The 18,752-nt window shown below is 41.3% G+C and overlaps 1 protein-coding gene across 2 annotated transcripts in view; it reads right to left on the bottom strand.

Moving 5' to 3' along the window:
• The window catches only part of LOC126203116 (calcium-binding protein P-like), a 43,354-nt gene that overhangs the window by 15,041 nt on the left and 9,561 nt on the right, over positions 1-18,752 (bottom strand). Inside the window, exon 3 of one of the 2 annotated variants that reach the window (XM_049937359.1) lies at positions 16,606-16,795. In XM_049937359.1, coding sequence (XP_049793316.1) covers positions 16,606-16,795 — 190 coding nt within the window. Of the gene's footprint in view, positions 1-2,309; positions 2,387-16,605; positions 16,796-18,752 lie in introns of those variants that run through there. The other variant, XM_049937360.1, reaches the window with a different exon arrangement.

Genomic DNA, 18,752 nt, shown 5'->3' with positions numbered 1-18,752 from the left:
TTAAGCAAATGTTGTGCGGTTTGTTCATTTTACAGAATGTCACGGATACGATGCGCGTATTGGGGTGGCTGTTATTAAGTCAAAGGCGTATTTCGACCCAGCGTAATCTTTTCACTAGATTTCAGTCTCCATATTTTTTTCTTCCAGTCAGAAAATATTTTATTGATTTCCACTTGCACAGTGATTAATGATCTTCGTAATAAAATTATAGAAATCGGAGCTCGGACGGAAATATTTAAGTGTTCGTTTCCCCCTCACGTGGTACGTGAGTGAAACGGTACAGAAGTAGTCTGAAGGTGGTTGGATGGACCCCCAGCCTGGCACGTAAGTGTGAGTTGTAGAGAAGTCGTGTAAACCTAGAGGTAAATTTAGGGACGAACAGAATCGCACCAGGCAGGGAAAAGTAGCCATCATCAACACAGTCAAAACACTGATGACTTGGGGCAACAAGTTGACATGACAGGTGTATCGTGAAATACACATAGATTTCTCCCGTCGATGTTCATGAATGGAAATTAGAGTGAGAAGGAAGATAGCTTATTCTAATGTTCAGCCGACGTAGCGGTTATTGGAAATGGAAAGGAGGGATAAAGATTAATGATCAACGTCTCGTTGACGACTTTCTTATAAGATGCGAAACGCTAGCTTGGTTGGGAAAGGACATCGGATGTGTGATATTGATAGAAACCATTCCAAAATATGCCTTAAGGGTGGCCGAACGTGATTTCAGCCGCTGTCCTTCCTAACGTAAGTCGAGTGTCCCAGGACTGCAAAACTTCACTCATCATTACATAGCACAACATCGGAATACAGAAAGATGTGGTAGGAAACCAGTTGCAGCGTTGCCTAGGGAAACACCACGGTTCAAATGGCTCTGAGCACTTCGGGACTTAACTACTGTGGTCATCAGTCCCCTAGCACTTAGAACTACTTAAACCTAACTAACCTAAGGACATCAGACACATCCATGCCCGAGGCAGGATTCGAACCTGCGACCGTAACGGTCGCGCGGTTCCAAACTGTAGCGCCTAGAACCACTCGGCCACTCCGGCCGTCGAAACACCATGGCTATGGCCTCCACTGATTCAGTGAAGCGGCTAATCTATAAGTAAATCATGAGGGCTGTCCTCACCTCCTCTAGAAAGTGGGTGCAGTAAGATAACCATTGAGCCACCTGCCTCGGCTCCTATGTTACACCTACATCTGCGTGTATACTCCGCAAGCCACTTGTGTGCCGCTTGAGGGTAGTATGATGGGTATAGTTAGTGTGCCATTGTCTCTTACGCCTTCCCTGCTCCATGCGCGACAATTTTACTGGAAGAACGGTTTTGTGTCAGTGTGAGCTCCAATACCTATAATTTTACTTTCATAGTCGATTCGTGAATTATACATAGGAGGAAACTATATACTGGCTTTATAGCGAGGTACTCTCTCGGAATTTCAGCAGCTGTGAAGTCCTGGAATGGAACTCCCTGGGCAGCACCTGATGCTTTCGCGTTTTCTAAATAAAGCTCTAAGAAAAAGCGTCCTCTTCTTTCAGTCATCTCCGTTTCCTCTCTCAATCCTACCTGATACGTAGATGAGCAATATTCCGGTATTGGTTAAACAAGGGGTTTGTAAGCTACCCTTTTTGTGTGTGGGTTACTTTTCCCGAGGGTTCTTCCAATGGAACTCTCTGGTGCTCCCTTTACCTGTGGTTAGTTTTACGTGGTCGTTACAATTTAAACAGCTCTGTACGAACATTCCTTGGTGTTTTATGCCTGTGACTGCTACCAATGATTCTTCTGCAAACCATATAATAATGGCGCCCACTTATGTGTAATACATTACATTTATCTATATCGAACTTCAGCTATAAATCCGTACATGAACGTCGATTGTCTGCAGATCGTTCTGCATTTGCTACAATTTTTTTTCGCGTTGCGCGTGTTCATGTATCAGGTTGGTCCGTCAGTTCGTAGCATATATGTAAGAGTAATGTACCTGTAATACGTCCACGGCGTGCGCCCAAAGCTACTTTACGTTGGATGGTTTCTCTCTAGTAACTCTCACTACTTGTTAGTGAGACCTCTATCCATTCACAAAACTGGTGTGATACGCGGTTAGCGAAGTAGACTGTAGCGACCGTAGGCAGCCAATCTCTCCACACTGATTGACGAGCACAAACCAGGGAACACATAAATGTTTCAACGCATTATGACGAGAGGATTCCGTCACGTGATTTACAGAGTTTCGCAAAGTACAGCGGCATCAATAAGGCATATTCGTTTTGAATGGAAATGTGTGAGCAACGGAAGTAAAATACTCACCAGCTTCATCATTTTGAAGAAGAGAAGTGTAGACTTCAGCGATGAGAGCGAGGGATAGTGCGGTCGGAAGACTGCGTGTGAGGATGGCCGGTGGGCCGCGCCTTTTATACGCGGGAGCAGGCGAGTACGTGCGGCCACGCTGCCCCCACCAACACCCACATCCCCACACCGAGTTAACACCGGCCATTAATTACCGGCACCTTGGTCAGTCTTGATAACCTGCCCGATGGAGGGAGCGAAAGACGCGAGCATGCCGATTTCTCAGTTTCGTGGCGGCTGTTGTAGCATTCGCACGGGCTTCCATTCTCTCTCTTCGTGGCCCACATTTTCTTCGTCGTTATCTCCTCATATTAAAATCTCGCTTAAGTTTATATCATTTAGTAATTACATGTGAATTAAACGTGCAGGAATTAAAATAGTGTTTGAGCGTTCAAAACTGGTTAAAATGCAACTTATCAACGTAAGCAAACAAAGCATATTGCCTTAGGAAAAGGCACTACGATCTTGAAATTTGTTTAGTAATACACTTGAACTTCAACTCATATTAGAAGTGTTATTACCGATTCCGACTTATTACCGAGTCCTCATTACATGTTCCATGTAACCATAAATAAAAGTTGATAGCAGAACACTGGGAAACTGAATGACAAACTTCTGTACACAACCATGATTCTACGTGCAGTGTACATTTGTGACAACAGTTGTTACTGTCAGACTGTGTCATCCATCATGATTTTTCATCTAAATTGTTAGGCATTAATTAATTTAATTACTAGTTTCCACATTGAAAAGATATTCCCTGACAGTAAATTTTACACTGTGAATATTCTTTATCATATTTTCGTGTTTTGAGATTTGAGAACTTATCATTACGTAGCCAACTGTAGCGTTCAGTTCCAACTACTGGAGCGCAGATTCGTTTACCATGTGAGCGTCTTGTCTGCCTGGACCTCTTCGGTTGAAGAGTTACTGTGTAACATATTCATGTAAGTATGATTGTGCATAGAAGCTAATTTGCTTTCCTAGTATTTTAAAACTGGCGTTTTCCTTCATTTGAACATACCATCTTCTGTTGAAGTAGTAATGACACCATTTGTGTGACTTTTTGCTGAAGTAATAAAATAAACGTAGTTGAAAGTTTGAAATATCGTTAAAAATTGTGTCAACAATTTTAAAATGTTTCAACATCAAACTCTCCAAGTCCACAAAGTGTACCGGAAATTTAATGTTTCCTGAATATTTTAGTCCTGTTTTCCGCGTTATTCTAAATACTACCTGTGAATAATATCAGAAGGGGAACGGAAATAGACTTACTTAAAAATTGGTCTTAACGTGGCAAACGTGATAGGGTTTCGCGAAATTCAGTTAGGGGAATAGCGCCTAGTTTCGGCCTGTAAAATCAAAAATGGTATAAAGCTTTAGCTGTTGCTTTTAAATAAGTATAAGCGCATAAAACCTTTATTTATCTTTGTTTTGGTGTACATTGTATAAATAAGATATCTGCTCAAAACATTATACAGCAAGAAGAGATTTTCGAATACTTACATTTCGAGATGTTAAAAAAAACTGCCGGGTAGTATCGGCCACTCTACAAATCACAGAACCTTAAATAAAAAAAAAGGAGTTATCGTGGTACACAAGCTAATTACTCTGTTCTGTTTTTTCAGGTTCTATCACAGTTGCGTTCAAAATTTCTTATTTGTGGTAACTAGTTTCGGATTACATTGCCCATTCTTAAACCATAGCCTCCGTTTCAAACGCTAGCATACATCTCCACCAGTTTACAGACTCACAGTAGCCATAACAGGTACGTTTACATGTACGCAATAATAATGTGTATTCAGGCTCCATTAACATGACAAAGACAAGTAGCAAAAACTCCCGCCAAAAATACGTGGTATCACACGCAACAGCGACAGAACCTGAATGGTAATAATAACACATAAAATTTACTAATCCAAGTTGCTAGTGTTCGCTCCTACATTACGTTGGAACTTCACAAATTACTCTGTACATATATCAAATGCACAAGATAATTTTAAAAAATCGTCAAAAACCTATCAACTTGTGGCTGATTGAATCAACACAACAAATTAAACATGTGGGCAGAGGTTTTCTGTTAGAAATTTCTAGGTGATCCTTCATAAAGTTTTGATAGTAATCATGATCTGGCAGTTTCTTTTGGCTGTTAAATTTTCCGCCATATCTTAATCCAGTTTTTTGAACTCAATCTTATCTAACGACATCAACCTGAAATCTAACTCTCTCACGTCTGCTATAAGCATTTCTTCGTAACTTTCTTAAAATTTTGGCTGGAAAAGATCCACCTGAGATGTCGCAGATGTCTTCTGAATCCCTACAATGCTTTTAATCTCTTTTTCAATGTACTTCTAGGAACATTAAAACTAACATCAAGAGAGCCCACCCGGCTAGCCGCGCTGTCCAACGCGCTGCTTCGCGAGCGGGAAGGCATGCCGGTCCCCGACAAGAATCCGCCTGGAGGATTAATGTCGAGGTCCGGTGTGCCAGCCAGTCTGCGGTTGGTTTTTAAGGCGGTTTTCCATCTACCTCGGTGAATACGGGCTTGGTTCCCTTATTTCGCCTCAGTTACACTGTCTCTGCGATTGCCGCATAAACACCATTTCCATGTACATGTACACCATAATTATTCTACGACGCGAAAATTTGGGGTTACACTCGTCTGGTATGAGACGTTCCCGGGAGGGGAGGGGGGGGGGGGGAGGGGTCCACTGGGAGCCGAACTGCACAATAACCCCGGGTTCGGTGTTGGGCGGCGGTGGAGCGGGTGGACTGCTGTAGCCTGTTGTGGGGTTGTGAACCACTGAGGGCTTCGGCGGGACGAACCCTCTCCGTACTTTCTAGGTCCCCAGTTTAATACATACATACATAGACAATCAAGAGCACTTTCTATGATTCTGTTTTCTAAAAAATTTGAAATCACTTGCTTCACTTTAGTCCCAGACCCCTCCCTTCGACCCTCACCGCCATACTTTTTCATCAACCTTGATGTCGTACCCTAAAAGCAAAAGAAAGGAAAAGGTCGCTTACGTGACCCATACCACCCGACTTTAGTATCGCCCATTTACCCTTCTGCCATTGCACATGGCGCTATCAGATTCAGGTTTGAGTGAATGGAATTTCACTATTACAACTGCATCTTCATTAGACTACTTAAATAGTATTACTAGTATTACATTGCTTCTCACGCTTAGAAGTACAAACCAATGCTGAAAATTACACCGTTCCCCAGCTTTAACACTCAAAAATAAATAAAATTTACTCGAGACAAGGAATTGACATATACGTCGCACAAGGTCTGCGTTGTTTCCGCTGTTTTGCGGAAAACACTGCCCGCTGTTTCCCTACTGTGAGCAGTACTTTTAATTGTTTGAAGTCTTTCTGTCTAATGATCTTTGAGGTATTGTACAGTATTCCATTATGTCGTCATCAGTAGGTTAGATCAGATTAGATTCAGTTTTCGTTCCATATACCAAAAAATGAGGTGATTCTTGTGGTTGTGGAAGTTAGAAAGTATATCATAATAAACATAAAACATTAGAGTATAATACTCGCTACCCTAATCATCTGTCAGGAGATTGTCAAAATGTGTGATTACATTACAGTAAACTGGTGCTGCTAATATTTACAGAATCAATACATCGTCACAATAAAACATAGTTTTAATAAATTTATCATACACAAAATACCTGATCGTGACTGTTGTGATCAACTGCTGTCAGAACTGAAATCTAACAGCTGAAGCTGGTCTAACAATCCAGTGAGGAAAGAATCCATAATGTGGGCGTACACGGATTGTACCATTCAGGTCTGATTACTCATTGCCAGTCGTTACGCGCTACTTAATGACAGGAACCACATATTACGCTACCTGAGAAACAGACAGATGACTATGTTTTTAAGAACAATAGAATATTATAAGTAAATCAGAGAACCGGGTATCATAAGAAGGACAGATGATTAGGCACTCTCTTCTGGGGATTGTCGTTCTCCACAGCAACCTTGTCGTTACAACTGAAATGCAGCTACTCACAGAGGGTCAATGTGGGTTGTAATTATCGTATGGCAGTGAAACTTGGTAGATATTCTAATGTGTTACTGCAGCACCCATTTACGCTAGGAAATATAGTTCTAATTTTGGCCACCGGACGCAAATATGGCGCTGTAAATGCTAGAAAGACATACAGATATGCTCACATATGTAATGGATTATGAACGGGGGACGGGTAGGAAAGATCAGACGAGTGAGAAAGGCGTAACATTGATATTATTAACTCCCGATTACATAATTTGTTCAGTGTGAGCACCGGAGACGTCGACGAGATTGGAATATCTTACCTAGTTTCGCTGCCATACAATAATTACAGCCTCTCTGGACCTCTGTGAATAGCTCCACTTCATTACTTGATTACTAAAATCAATCTGCGTTCGTCTGAAGAAATTCGAATATTATATGCGTTCGATGATAAGTGTTTTACTTAATTAATAATGTAGTATCAATGAAAGACAGAGAAAATACACTATTACTTTTAAGAAAATCTCTCAGAACTTTTGAGGTTAATATTCAAAGTGTTTTTGTAGACTCACATTAAATAAAAATGGTTGGAAATGGAAAATAACACTTCCATTTGTGTACCTCTTTGGTAACTTCGAAACTACTGTAATTCGACCGACTGAGACCCGTTAAAAAACGGAGATCTGACAGTTACACCCAACATGAAGGAAGAAGTACAGAAGTCGGTGAACAATAGCGTGTAACAGACAATTATGAGCATTGGATTTACACAAGGCATACACGACGTATCGTTTACCAATAAGCTAAACATTTGCTTGAAACAATATATGTTAATGCGTGCAGTACCGAGAAGGCATCTTGGCCGGAGAATGTAGCTATAAGGGCAGCCAAATTAAAGCGAGATACAGGAAAAAAAAGGAAATAAACTGTTCATTTTTTAACACGTAATCATCATAACTGTTAACACATTCAACCCAATGTGAGAGAAGACGGCCAACTAGAAAAATGTTTACTGTTGCCTGCGAATCAGTGATCCAGGCACGCACCTATTGATTCGAATCAAATCGAGGGTCACGAATGTCTTTCTTTGAGGCTCGCCGACATGTTGCCAATGTTTTTTCGAATTCGCTGCAGAAGTCTCGCTGGAAAGGCCTTACACATCTTCCATACAGTCCCGAACTCTCCTCATTCCATTTTTGGGGAGCCCTGGAAAAGATATTCGTGGCCGTTGATTTGAATCGGACGAAGAGATGCACACCTGCTTACAGTCATGGTTCCGTAGCCTACCGCACACATTTTTTCATTGAGGTATTGACTGTCTGGTCTCACAGTAGCATAAATGTCTGAACGATTATGGGGAGTACTTTGAAATAATATGGAGTTTACTTACTTTTTTCCGATTTGCCTGGTCTTCATTTAACTGATCCTTATGTTTATACATGCACTGAATATTCGGGAAAGATGATATTTAGACAAACATCGAAAATTCGAGAATATTTAGACATATACATAACATATTTCAAGAACTTTCGGGAATGATAGATGCTAAATAACAAATAATTGCTGGTGGTCACATTTGAGCTCACGACCCGCAATAGATAGGCCAACAAAGGAGACCACTTGGCCACACTGCATGCGTAGCAGCTCTCGGCAGTTTTTCAGGCGGTTTTTACGTCTTCACTTTCCCTAAAAGTTTATGATGCATTTAGTGAGCATAAAACAAAATGTAAAAATATTAAGTACACTAAAGATTAAAAACGAGTGATTACAGTTTGTAGGTTTGCACACTAATCACATTTTCCCTCTTACTCACAGTGAAATTTAGTTTGTTTGAAATAACAACATATAAATTTCGCAACAGCTGTAATTGCCGCCACAATGCACAAAATTCTGCAAAGGACGTGTTTCAAAGCCATGTGTGCCAAATTCAACTGCTGTATTACGGCACTTAACAACATGGGGAGAGAGATGGAACTTCCCTCCTCAAATTTCTGTTAAATAAATCGAAAGAATCAGTTCTTCGATTTCTCAGAAGCACTAACACTGTGGGTCTCACACGTATGAATAGAAATTTCTAATTTTACTGTATGCTAGCGGTTCCATCGAGTCAGAACGACTCCAGCGCCATACCTTTTGACCTTGATCCTTTTTCTTTCAGAAACGGAAGCTTAGTTTCCTAAAGCATGCCACAAGAATTACTATCGAGAGATTGCCGGCTAGTATACTAAATTTCGTCCGAAACGGTGCGCAGCAAGGTTTGAGGACGCCTTGTTAGATACATCTCCGTATTTCTCTATATTAACTGTGCTTTCTAAACAATGACGTGCAGTAATTAATGCGATGCTGCTTTTTGAGAGGGTACCGCAAATTTATTACACCAAATAATGGTAGGAATCTTACTACAGAAAGATTTCAGAACTCTCTCATAACCTTGGTCACCAAATGAAGCACTGACTTTCCAGAGACTGTTTCGACGACGAGCTTGGAGTATTATTGACGTTGCACTATTGGTTAGTATTATATTTACTTTGTACGTTTACAGGAAACTCGTACAAATTTGCTAATACATACAACAGTATCAGACGTAAGTTTGTGACTTCTCATTACATATGTTTTGGATTTTACCGTGTACTATTATTGTGTTAAATAGATAAAGCCCTCAGTTCCAGTAGTGAGCAAGGTACGACGCTATAAGCAGATGTAACACGAAATCTCACTAACGATCAAAAACCTAGAAATTTTTTTTAGAAATGGAATGGTCCCAGAGGCGAAGTGGGTGAGGGTCAATAAACGATGCCTGGCCACAATGTCTCCGTCACCAGAGAGGAGGAAATGGAAGGGTTACCTGGCCACAGAAGAAAACTCATTTATTTTTTGACAAAACATGAAATGTCTTTCCCATGACGTGCCTCTGTCTCCAAGATTTTAAAAGAAAAAGGGTTACGTACTAAGTGCGTGACAAAATGAAAAAGAAAGAAACGAAACGCAAGGGAGCACTTCTGGAACCTGAACATACGGCCTCGTTATCCACGGACACCGCCGTCCATCTCCATGGCATGTCTTTTCGTATTGTCGTGTAGGTATCGCTATCTGTTCAATCTTCTGCGTATGGATGTGTCAAATTCATTTCCCATGAATGATCCAGCTGCGGGCCGGATCGTGGATGATGCTCCGCAAGACGTTCGAAAAGTATCGGCTGTTCACAATAGCACAATAGCACAATGACGATCGTTTAAATAGTTCCAGAAATCTATGAGATCTATGACATCACCTCTCTAAACAAATAATGAATCGCGTGGTCTCTGAGCTGAGTGAGGACATTGCCTTTCGTCCCCGGGTATCCGTTTGACCACCAGGGTCGACACATACAGAAACAGTTCACCCATAGATTTTGCTGTGTCACTTTTTGAATAACAAAATATGTGACATGGAAGCTTAAATTATTTACACCGCTCAGGAACCGTAGCTCTTAGTGTCTGACATAAAAATTTCAACTTGATACATCTCTCCGTTCCTGAGAAAATCAGTCTTAACAGTCGGACAACAAAGCGATCTTATCGACGACTTGGATGCGGAATCCTGTAAAGAGGTCCGTTTCATAATTATCTGACTAACACGGATCCTCTTGAAAGTCCAGATTAAAAAGCCTTATATAAACTAATTTTCATCAATGATTGTGCATTATATATTGAAGCTCATACCAAAGACTGATATCCAATATTTCTGTATTTGAAGTAATTTGTTTCGTTAATTAATTCCAACTGCGGATGAAGAACTTATCATCGTTGCTTCCAGAATCTAAAAAATGTTATCTTTAATTACTAATATTTGTTTCCGTTACTAGCACCAATATTAGGTATCTCCCTGAAATTACATTTTTGCGGGTTAGTTAACAACAATCTTCAAATCGTCTTTCGGTTTCCAGTGTGACGTGAGAGGACCTGTAAATGCGGCTAAAGTCAATATCTTTGCAGCTCAGTGAATTACCTGGGTCTGCTTAATACACTGAAGCCTGGAGTGCCATAACACGTTGGAAAACGAAAGAAAAATGACCAAACACAAGTTACAGTTCTGTCACAATTTGAAATGGCCAATAACAACCACAACGACAAATGTAGAACCTTGAATGGTAGGAAAAAAATAGCTTTAAAGAAGATTTTTAGTTATCATTATAGACAAACTTAAATTTTATAATCGCACGCTGCAATTGTACCCTCGCGTAGCACTGGTTGAAATCAAATAATCCTATTGCGTTGTTTTTCAGTCTTTTACGACTCTGATTGTTATTTGATTTTCTATGTACAATGTGTACCAAGGTCATTAACTACTTCATAGTAACGACGTAACTTCAAACATACGGACGCAGTGTCCCGGTTTTTTTCGCATTTGAGTACACTAGAGCTAAAGTACTTAGTAATGTTCTGTACTTATATAGTGAAGCAAATATTCAGCAATGTTGTGGATTTTTTTTCACAGTAATCTGTGAATCTACTGGAAATGTTACTCGTTACGATTTAGGTACTGTGGTCCAGACACTCTTGACCTTGTACATCGTCGAACAGATGCCTGGCGTCCATACGTTTCGGCATTTGGGGTTAGGGCAGTGCTGCCGGGATAAGTTAGGTGCCAGACGAGTTACGGCCGGCGATTTTCGTGTACCGCACTGAGTCACGTGACGCACGCGCTTTCAGACGAATCTTAGTTATTGCTTCGTAATGAGAGAAGGGAAGAGTATTCATGTGCCACGCTCGATAAATTGGTTTTATGGTAACTAACGTCAGTAGTGCTGTAGCTTCTGGAAGGTTCCAGGCAGTCGTCGCGTCTGTTATTTGTTCATACTGTTTATTTTACCTCGGCGTATGAACCTGATAATTATGTTGTTCACGAACGAACCTGCATTTCTTTCTTCAAAGAAAAGACGTCAAAATGCTCTGCGAACAGTATGTTGATAATACTAATAAATATCCATTTTCTGTATTTTTTTTTTCAGAACTGTTATCTCTTGCTTGGCTTGTGTCCTTACTGTTATAATGAAAGTAAAGGCATTGTTTGCATTTGCCTCTGGCACGTAGTGAAAGTTTTACAATTCATACTCCAAACTTAGTTTTCGAGTAAAAAGATTTCTTTACAATTATGTTGTCTAACAAACAACCTACTCATCTGCAATATCACACGATTAGCGATCTTTATTAGTTAACTAGACTTCTCCCCGCGGCTTCACCCACATATCCCTTCGACACATACAGTGAACACATTTCCTCCTCCCCTTCTCTATTTCGCCGTCCTCCTGCCTCGCTCTGTCCTTCTCAGCCTCTATCCATCCTCTCTCCCTAGCCATATCTACCATCTCCGAGGTGGCGCAGTGGCGCAGTGGTTAGCACACTGGACTCGCATTCGAGAGGACGACGGTTCAATCCCGTCTCCGGCCATCCTGATTTAGGTTTTCCGTGATTTCCCTAAATCGCTTCAGGCAAATGCCGGGATGGTTCCTTTGAAAGGGCACGGCCGATTTCCTTCCCCATCCTTCCCTCACCCGAGCATGCGCTCCGTCTCTAATGACCTCGTTGTCGACGGGACGTTAAACACTAATCTCCTCCTCCTCCTCCATCTACCATCTCCCCTTCCTCTGACCATGTACTCCTCCCCATCACTCTTTCTTGTTTTTTTTAAATTAACCTTTGCTATTGTATTTGCTGGTTTACAGCAGGTTTTTAAATTTTTTATATTTTTGCCGTTCCTGGCGTGTAAGGTCTTCAACCGTGTTTGTGGTCGCTTGCCTTAAAATTCTAATTTGGTATTTGTATTTACGCAGTAAGCCTTTAAAACCTTATTTACTGCCATTCCTGGCGTCTGATGCCTTCTGCTGTGTTTGTGGAGACTTGCCTTTAATATTTCAATGCCTGTAATTTGAAGGTTGTAGCAAGTTTTAAACAAGTCTTAATTTCCAGAATGAGATTTTCACTCTGCAGCGGAGTGTGTGCTGATATGAAACTTCCTGGCAGATTAAAACTGTGTGCCCGACCGAGACTCGAACTCGGGACCTTTGCCTTTCGCGGGCAAGTGCTCTACCATCTGAGCTACGGAAGCACGGAGAGCTTCTGTAAAGTTTGGAAGGTAGGAGACGAGATAATGGCAGAAGTAAAGCTGTGAGTACCGGGCGTGAGTCGTGCTTCGGTAGCTCAGATGGTAGAGCACTTGCCGGCGAAAGGCAAAGGTCCCGAGTTCGAGTCTCGGTCGGGCACACAGTTTTGATCTGCCAGGAAGTTTCAAGTCTTAATTTACTGCCATTCCTGGCGTGTAAGGCCTTCTGCCCAGATCACAGCGGCTTGCTTTTAAAACATTATTTGCTGTATCTGTATTTAATAGTGATTTGCTAAATTATAACTCACTGAGGACACTATTATTTACACAGTTGTTTAGTCCTTCATTAATAACGTGTGGTATTTTTTATTTATTTTTGAGTCTGGAATTACTGGTTTAAGATAAATTGTGTGCAACTTTAAAAGGCAACCAATAGTAAGTGGCCCCGTCCACAATCGTAACCGAATCCTGCCTTCCTTGACTACCAGGATTCATCTACGTGTCTACATATTTGCAGCCATCTGTCACTGGAGATCTCAGAATTGTAGCGTTTAACGCGGCAGTGTGTAACGGAACTATCTCGGAGCGTGAGAACAACGTGCTGCAATCAAGTTACGAAGTCGATGAGTTCGTCCACACCTGGAACACCCTCCCTTTCAGCATGACAATGCGTGACCACACAAGAGCACTGCGACGTTTGTAACAATGTAACCATCCGGCGCTTGGGTTCACTGTAATTGATGGTCCTCCATACAGTTCCGAGTTGCCCATCCGGTTTTGATCTCCTTCCAAAACGTAAAGAATATATTTTACAGTGGCGGCATCAACAGACTGGTCTCTTGTAGAGAGAAAAGTGTTCGTCGCAAGAGTCACAATGTTGAGAAACAAATATGTAGAAGAAGAAGGAGGAGAAGGAGATGGTACCGTCACAGCGAGGTCATTAGAGACGGAGCACAAGCTCGGATTAGGATGGAGGGGGAAGGAAATCGGCCGTGCCCTTTCAAAGGAACCAACCCAGCATTTGCCTGAAACGATTTAGGGAAATCACGGAAAACCTAAATCAGGATGGTCAGACGCGGGACTGAGCCGTCGTCCCCACGAATGCGAGACCAGTGTGCTAACCACAGCGCCACCCCGCTCGGTTCAAATATGTAGACATGAAGAATAACGATGTACAGTGTGAATAACGGTTGTTTTATTTAAAAATATTTAAAAGTTTTCATATAAAAAATTCGGAGGCATTACTTTTCAACACGCCTTTGAATATGCTCTAGCTTAACACAACGTAGGATAATTTTTTTTTTTACAAAGGTCATCGTTCATGTCGGCACTTGCAATTCCATCATCACGTGATACCCTGTCTGGCGGTACACACTGAACATTGCTAGCATGTAATCCCCAAAGGCACTCTGTATATTTCCCCACACTTCATTGTGTTTCATGTCTCGCCGTACTCCTTCTTTTCTTGTAAGTTTTTGTTTTAGGTATTGGCTTATTAGATTTGCTACTATCGTTACTGTTTCACAGTAGGCAATGAAGGATTGGAGATAAGAAAAACAGCGATAACCGCATTTTGGTTCAAGTCGAACACCGCTTCTGCGCGCTACTATCCTGCTCCTTCTATCGTATCTTGCACATCTAGGGAACCACATTTTTTGTTCAAGAGATTTCGTCTGATTGTATAGTCAGTGTTGCTGCCTGAATTGTGGGTGTAGTGTTGCATAGCCCTATCATTTATAGCGAAACGTTTGTCGTTCAGCATTCGCAGTCTTGCCACCTTCTGTGCCACTGCCAGCTTATGGACTTGCTGAAACTCGTGTTACAGTTTCCTGCGACCGATAAATCGAGACTCTGCGTCTTAACTTTTCTATGCCTTTTTTGTGACATGATATACAACAAGTCGTTCTGCATCTAATTATTTGACATTCAGACGGCATGATCCGTTCACCGTTTCTCAGAGAAACCGCGGTAGCTTAATCTTTAGTAAGCTTAAATCCAGATTATCGCTATACGTCATAAGTAATTCAGTCATACAGAAGAGTTAGCATGACAGAAGCTTCGTACCGCACAGAGAGTTTCGCAACTAAATGTAATAATATTTACGTCGTTATCTAGCATGAAAGATTCTATACCAACAGGCTGCAAGTAAAAACCTCGATACTACGAGTGTATTGCCACTGGAAATGAGACACTGAACGGGGTATGGCTAAGGAGTCGCATGGTACCGTTTTAGTCAGCAAGGAACCTGTCTGCTGCAGAAATTCAGCGACAGATATGCGAAGTGAACGGTGATACTGTTATGAGTGAAACCAAAGTGGGTAAGTGGGTACGAGAATTCAAAGATGGCCGCCACGACGTCCATGATGAGGACAGCTCTGGTCGCCCTTCTTTGATTACAGATGATTTGGTGGCCTCCTCTGGATCGAGGATTCGTGAGAACAGGCGCTTCACAATAACAGGTCTCTCAAACGAAGTTCCTGACGTGTCGAGATCTGTGCTTTACAAGATTGTTTCTGAACTCCTAAAGTTACGAAACTGTGCTCCCGTTGGGTCCCGAAACTCCTAACAGAGGACCACAAAAACCAAAGATTTGAGTGTGTGATGTAGTTCTTGACTGTTTTCACGAAGAAAGTGACAGCTTCTTCAGTCAGATCGCAACTGGAGACGAAACATGGGTTTCGCATAACACGCCCAAATCGAAGCAACAGAGCATGGAATGGAGACACACACACTCGCCTGTAAAGATGAAGGCCAAACAGACTCTGTCCCAGTGCAAAATCATGTCATCGGTGTTTCGGGTTAGGAATGGTGCTTTGTTGGTCGACTTCATTCAATGAGGAACCACTATCAATGCAGAAACAGACTGCCAAACCCTGAGGAAGCTACGCAGAGCGATTCAAAACAAAAGACGCGTCATGTTGACACAGGGAATTGTCCTCCTCCATGACAATACAAGACCTCACACTGCAGTTCTGACCCGCTAGTTATTGGACAGTTTTGGCCGGAGAGTCTCAGACCACCTACCCTACAGTCCTGATCTTGCACCGAGCGATTACCATCTGTTCCTCCACGTCAAACAACAACTCAGTGCCAATCGTTACAATGATGACGACGACGTGAAAACGGCAGTGAACTTTTGGGTATCAGAACAGGTGGCATGTTTTTATGAAGAGGGTATTTTAAAATTGGTTGAGAGGTATGATACGTGTTTCAACAAACTTGGCTACTATGTCGAAAAATGGAGTGAAGTATGTACTTTCTGAAAATAAATTTAGTTTTCTGAAATAACCTGTCGCTGTGTACTCATGTTCAAACGGACCGTACTTAAAAAACACGCCTTGTATATGTGGTGTTATGTCATGTTTCAGTTGTACGATAACGAGAGAGGAGAGAACTTGAACCTGGCCCCGACATATAGCTCATTTTTCTGAAATACTACCAAGAGGTCAGCCAAGCTAAACGTCCTAATATGAAGGACGTAACATCAACAGTGTTGCGTCGTCACACTTTATGAGACACTCAGGAGGTATCTGGTATTGTCGCTGGTCACTGGCACAAGATCTGGTGATAAGGGAGCATCTTTCGTTACCTTGTTGGCGAAACACTTGCTATCTCCGAGACGACCTCCGTATCAAAGGAATACATAAGCGACCTCCACTGTGAAGGGGGTCCCCCATCGAGTAACTGCATGATGTTCTATGCAAAATAAGATCCATAATATATGTATGTCTTATTTCTAAATATTAAAGCTGTTGCCGACGTAGTATAAGCTGCTTATCCACAACAGTGTAAAACTAAGATAGACGAAATTTACTGAGTGTAGCGTGGATCAGGACCTGAGTGGGAAATAATCAGTGTGTAATAAATAAATCTGAAATTGAATTTCTCCACAGTTATTTTTATTTGACTACTGAAGTATTAAAGCCAGTATTATACAATATTAGTAACACAGAAGGCACTAGAACATTGTCAGAATGAATTTTCAGAACAGCTCATCTTCCTTATCCAGCATAGGGGAGAACTCCAGCGGCAGCTGCATGTGGATAAGCCCCAGCAGTGTACGGGTAACCGCTTATCCCTGCCGTGTAGGGGTAGGCGCCAGCAGCGGTGTAGGGGTGGGCAGCTGCAGTGTAGGGGTAGGTACCAGCAGTGTATGGGTAGGTACCAGCAGTGTAGGGGTATGTTCCAGCTGTGTAGGGGTATGTTTTGGCTGTGTAGGGGTAGGTTTTAGCTGTGTAGGGGTAGGCATCAGTCAAGGGGTTGTAGGCTGCCGAATGTGGGTAGGCTCCTGTGTAGCCCAGGGCGGAGTAGCGGCCAGCCACGCCAGAATAGTACGGGTTGTAGGCTGCCCCTGCAAATAAAAAGACACATTATTACCGCCAGGGTAAAGAGACGACAACAGTATGGGAGGTATAAATATCCATACATTAGTTACATGTCTTTAGTATAATGCGAAATAATAATCTAGTATTAGAAATTATTCAGTAAATAATTTTTGTTTCGTATGCAAAGGAAATATAAATGAACTGGAAACGTTAAATTACATGACTTCTAACTGGTATTGCACTCATATTAAAATGAAATGACGCTTTATCGTAAGTAGTATTTGCAGCATATCTCTGCGTTATGTTAATCCATTTTTTATTTCCCTTCTAATGCTGGCATTACCATTACAACAAAGATACATTCTGCAGCTGGTATCCTGACATAAATCTGGTACTAGTTAAAAAAGAAAAACAGAAAGACGCTATAGATTTCAAATTTCGTTCTTCATCTTCATACCCTGATACAACTGTCCCACCCATCTTTCCGAAACTGACGCTGTGCCTGCTGACGACTGATGTATGCTGTTTCTCTGATGTTATACGTAGTCTTACTGTCTGCATGGTTTTTAATATGCTTTGTTATACTTTTCCTAGAGTCACAGAAATCCTAAAACAGTTGCTACATGTTGCACTATACAACATGAGCCTATTTGGAACGTTATGCCAAGTATATACTCAGGGAATTCCTCATTTATTCTTTCTAAGAAAATATTTGACTTTCACAATAATAATATTATGCATTGAAAAGAAATGGAAGTGTAAATTACAGTCTTTCTCACCGCGAACTATACGTTCTACTACAAGCACAGTCGTTCAGCCAGTCGATCTTGAAATATTGTCTGACTACAGATAGCTTTACGTTTCCATTAGCTACTGAACAAAGGACTAATAATATTCCATTGCCCTCAGTTAACGATGAAAAACTCATGCAATATTTTTCCGCCTCGTTTCTATTTAGTTTAACATAGTGGAGGACACTTTTCCAATTAAGAAAATGGACGACAAACAATCTACAAATTTTGACAGGATTTTAATGTCGACTAGCAGATTTCCTCGATGAAGATGATCCTTATTCAGAGTAATTTTCTTTTAATAAAATAAAGATTTTGTATTTTTAATGACAACATGAGCTATTTTATTATTGTTTAATTATTATCCTAATATCATATTTTATCAGTGTGACCATTACAGATCAAGAATGTTCATAATATAACCCTCAATTTACTTGCCGAATTTTTCAGTATCGCTTCTCTCAGCTTAACTTATTGAGCTTTTGTGTTCCACGAGCAATTTTTGTTTTTCACTGCAATATCTAGCCATTTCTCCTCTTTCTCTTATTTTGTATCAGTTTGTACTTATATTGTGTCATAGCCGCTGTGTTAGAATAATAATACTCCCCGAAATCACTCTCGTTAACAGGTGGAATCAAAGATAAAAACTGATCTATTTTTGTAAACCTTGTCTATGAATTAGTAGATTGTCATACGCGAAGGGAAGAAAATGCGATTTGGAAACGTAATATGGACCATAGATATATCATTGCACGAATGCCCGTGTCTTTCCGAGTGACTGAAAAGGATATTGTTGCAAGCGTCTGATACAGTTGTTAATTTTTCATCTGGTGACCATAACTGTGGATCGCAAAGTGTATGAAGAGTCATTCTCCCACCAGGATATCGCGCCCTGTACTAACCTCGCCAATTCAGAGCAGCAACATCCTTAGTCACTTGTTCTAATTTCTAGTATCTGCGTTCGCCTCCAGTATTTGTCCTCCAGGGCTTCTTCTAGATTCACGGAAGCTGTTCCCTGACATCGTCAATTACACCCTAACATCATAATCTTTTCTGTAGATGGTGTGTACCATTGTGTATTGTATTGTGTATTTGAACTGAGAACCTAGGAACGACGGAGAGGGTTCGTCCCGCCGTAGCCCACAGTGGTTCACAACCCTACAACAGGCCACAGCAGTACTCCCACCCCACC

This window comes from Schistocerca nitens, chromosome 9 (genome assembly GCF_023898315.1).
Source record: "Schistocerca nitens isolate TAMUIC-IGC-003100 chromosome 9, iqSchNite1.1, whole genome shotgun sequence".
Lineage (NCBI taxonomy): Eukaryota > Metazoa > Arthropoda > Insecta > Orthoptera > Acrididae > Schistocerca > Schistocerca nitens.
The sequence above is the reverse complement of the archived record's forward strand: the minus strand, read 5'-3'. Positions and strand labels throughout refer to the sequence as shown.